We start from the raw sequence: 2,836 nt of genomic DNA on the forward strand, positions 1-2,836 counted from the left end.
AGACCTCAAGGTCAAGGAGAACAATGATTGGGATTATTATGTGCCTCGTGCCATTGTTGAGAGGGAGAGAGAGAATAAAAAAAAAATTTAGGTAATGAACAAACCAGTAAAGAGTTTGATGTGGAAGTGTTTTTGGGCTTTTTTCCCTAGATTGGAGCGTTACCCTAAAATAGGGAACTTGATGCAAATGTTCTATCAATATTCATGACTGAGTGCAAGTGCTCTTAAATGTGCACTAGCAAAATCGTGAAAGCCAATTTGGTGCCAATATCCTAAATTGACCTCTGGCCTGTGTTTTAGTGATTTATATGTACTCCTTTTTTGATGAACTTACATGTACTCCACTCATCAAAAAAATATGTACTCCTAATCACGTAAAGCATTGCATCTGGATTTGGTACCTCTTGTCATAGTTTTGTAAATATCTTTTCATTACTTAATTTACCCATCAACACAACTATCAAACTTATCAAAGGAAAGGCACCATTGGAAATTGGACCAATTAATGTTTTTACATTAAAAGCGATTTCTGATTTCTCATACCCTAAACACAAACCACATATAACACAACCTCCAAGACTAAAGAACCACCACAAGCCCCTGTACATAGAATCACAGAAAGAAAAAGTAAAATAGCATAAGGAATTTCATAGGCCCTTCAAGGTGATTCAAGGAAACCAGTTTTTGTTAGGACAGCATTCCTCACTTTGCTAAGGTCCCTCCCTTTGAGAGTCCTCCCAACACCTTCAAAAACAGAGAAAGAAGATATCTGACTTCTTGCAAGCCTCCTAGAAATAATTTCATGTGGGGGTAACTTGTAATTGTACTCATCCTCATCCTCATCTTCATCACTGTCCCCTGCATAATTCATAACCCCATGATCATCATCATCATCATCATCATCATGCCATGAAGCATTCTTAGAGGCCTTTTTTGACTTCTTTCCATAAATCGCTGACCAGTCAGGAATGTTCACAGGTGCTGATTGCTGAACAATTTTGGGTTCATGGGAAGATCCATTACTACTACTACTGCTATTTGTAGCCCTTGGTATCATTCTGGAAGCACTTGGGAGTGGTCTAGGAACAGAAGTAGAAGGTTCTTTGGATTTGCCAACCATGGAAGTCGAATCTGTCCTATCTCTGAGAACAGCCCAAACATCTTCTTCCTCAAAGTCTCCATCTCTCAAGGACCTCCACAGACCACTGCTCTGCCTGTATAAACCATATCTACCATTCTCCATCGATGATTTGCCTATAATACCCAAAAATCAAAACCAAAAAAACATCTCAAGGTGGCTTCTTTACAAATGGGTCTTTTCCATTTTCTACAAGTTTGTTTTACATAAGAAAAATAGAGAGATTCAAAGATTAATTTAATGGATAACCAGCATAGAAATAATTGAATAAAGCAATTCAAATATAGGGGAAACTAGTTGAGGAAAACTAGAATCTAACTCTGAATGGATGAAGAGCCTCCAAAATCAGAACTTGCCTCAGATTCTGCAAGGATATCTGCAACATGGGAAAGGAAAGTAAGTTCAAGGAAAACAGTTTAAGTGGGTGTATTTATTATTCATAGTTCTCTCTATTTTTCTTTTTCTTGGTTGTTTCTTCTATATGCAAATTCTTAGTGACTTACCTCGATATGTTTGAAATGGTCTCAATAATATTAGATTTTATGGAAAACCAGAAGACCCACAGGAACACAAGGGTAGTATGCAAAGCCTTAAAAGAGGCAGAGAATAAGACAGCCTGACTTTTTGTCTTTTTAGAGATCTCCCACGTTGATGTGCCTTCATCTATTAAGTATTTCACTTATTACGGTCCCTTGGTAAGCCTAACTTTTCGAAAGAGGGAAAGGGCAGTGAATAAGATCCTCTTGTTTTTTTTTTTTTTACTGACTTCCCTTATAAATCTTACCAAGAGAATCTATAGGGATCTTCATGCAGAAAAACCCCACTTTCAATCAGAATTCAGAACAGACCAAAAGAAAAAATAAGAAGAAAGTCAAATGCTGAAAGAAAAAGGAAAGAAAGATGTGAACAACTCAGGTCAGGTGAGTAGAGTTGATGCTTTTCTCTAAGTACATTTGAGAATAGAACTATCAACTATCAACTATGAGAGATTCATCTGTATCCCATTTTATAATCACTTGCAAATAGTAAACGTGCCTTAATAAAATAATGACATTAAAATCATTTGACAGTTTCTTCCAAGATTTGGTTTGCAAAATTTCCCCTCTTCTATTTATTTTAAGCCTACTTGTGACTGCCATTTGCATGTGCAATGCAATTAGGAAATAAAGTACTTAAAAATTATGTGTTAAAAGTTAATTTTCCCATTGAAAGAAAGTAGAAGGGATTAAGTTTTTTTTTTTTTTGGGATACTAAGTATTTTTAACACATACACGAGGAGAGAGGAGAAAGTTTTAAAGAAATTTACAATATCTAAAAGGGTCTAGCTCTTGGATAGCTTTTTTTCTTGAGCTAATTTTACAACTAGACCAGCATTATATCTATATTTTAATGTGAAATGTCTACTTAGGATAATCTTAAGGTCGCGTAATTTATTAAAGAAAACCGCTACTAGATTAAATCGGGACAAAGCAGAATGATGACATACTATAGCCACCTTAATATTCACAGCACATACATTGGTTACTGTCAGGTCAAATTTGCAACACAAAAGGATAATGATAAAAATAAGAGAGAAAAGAAGAATGCAGTGCACTCACTTGAAAAGGATACTTTTGAATATTTGCATGTAGAGCATACAATAAAAATATATTACTCCTATCTCTCCCATGAAAACATTGTAGACAAGTTAAGTTAATG

The 2,836-nt window shown here is 35.3% G+C and overlaps 1 protein-coding gene across 2 annotated transcripts; it reads right to left on the minus strand.

The window, feature by feature from the left end:
• Positions 1 to 466: 466 nt before the first annotated feature.
• Positions 467 to 2,120, minus strand: LOC111986390 (protein S40-7). Of its 2 annotated transcripts, none has more exons than XM_024018014.2 (3): positions 1,642 to 2,120; positions 1,495 to 1,514; positions 467 to 1,254 (listed from the first exon to the last, which is right to left on the minus strand). In XM_024018014.2, exon 3 carries the CDS (start codon positions 1,241 to 1,243, stop codon positions 659 to 661), a length of 585 nt encoding a protein of 194 aa, XP_023873782.1. In that variant the 5' UTR covers positions 1,244 to 1,254; positions 1,495 to 1,514; positions 1,642 to 2,120; the 3' UTR covers positions 467 to 658. The 2 variants fall into 2 exon arrangements, with proteins under 2 accessions (XP_023873782.1, XP_023873781.1); XM_024018013.2 differs by having other exon boundaries at positions 1,458 to 1,514.
• Between the last annotated feature and the right edge of the window lie 716 nt (positions 2,121 to 2,836).

This window comes from Quercus suber, unplaced genomic scaffold (assembly GCF_002906115.3).
Source record: "Quercus suber isolate HL8 unplaced genomic scaffold, Cork oak 2.0 scaffold_219, whole genome shotgun sequence".
Lineage (NCBI taxonomy): Eukaryota > Viridiplantae > Streptophyta > Magnoliopsida > Fagales > Fagaceae > Quercus > Quercus suber.

What these genes read in the sequence shown, in the direction of transcription:
- LOC111986390 (XM_024018014.2), bottom strand. Translation starts at nt 1,243, where the DNA reads ATGGAGAATGGTAGATATGGTTTATACAGGCAGAGCAGTGGTCTGTGG.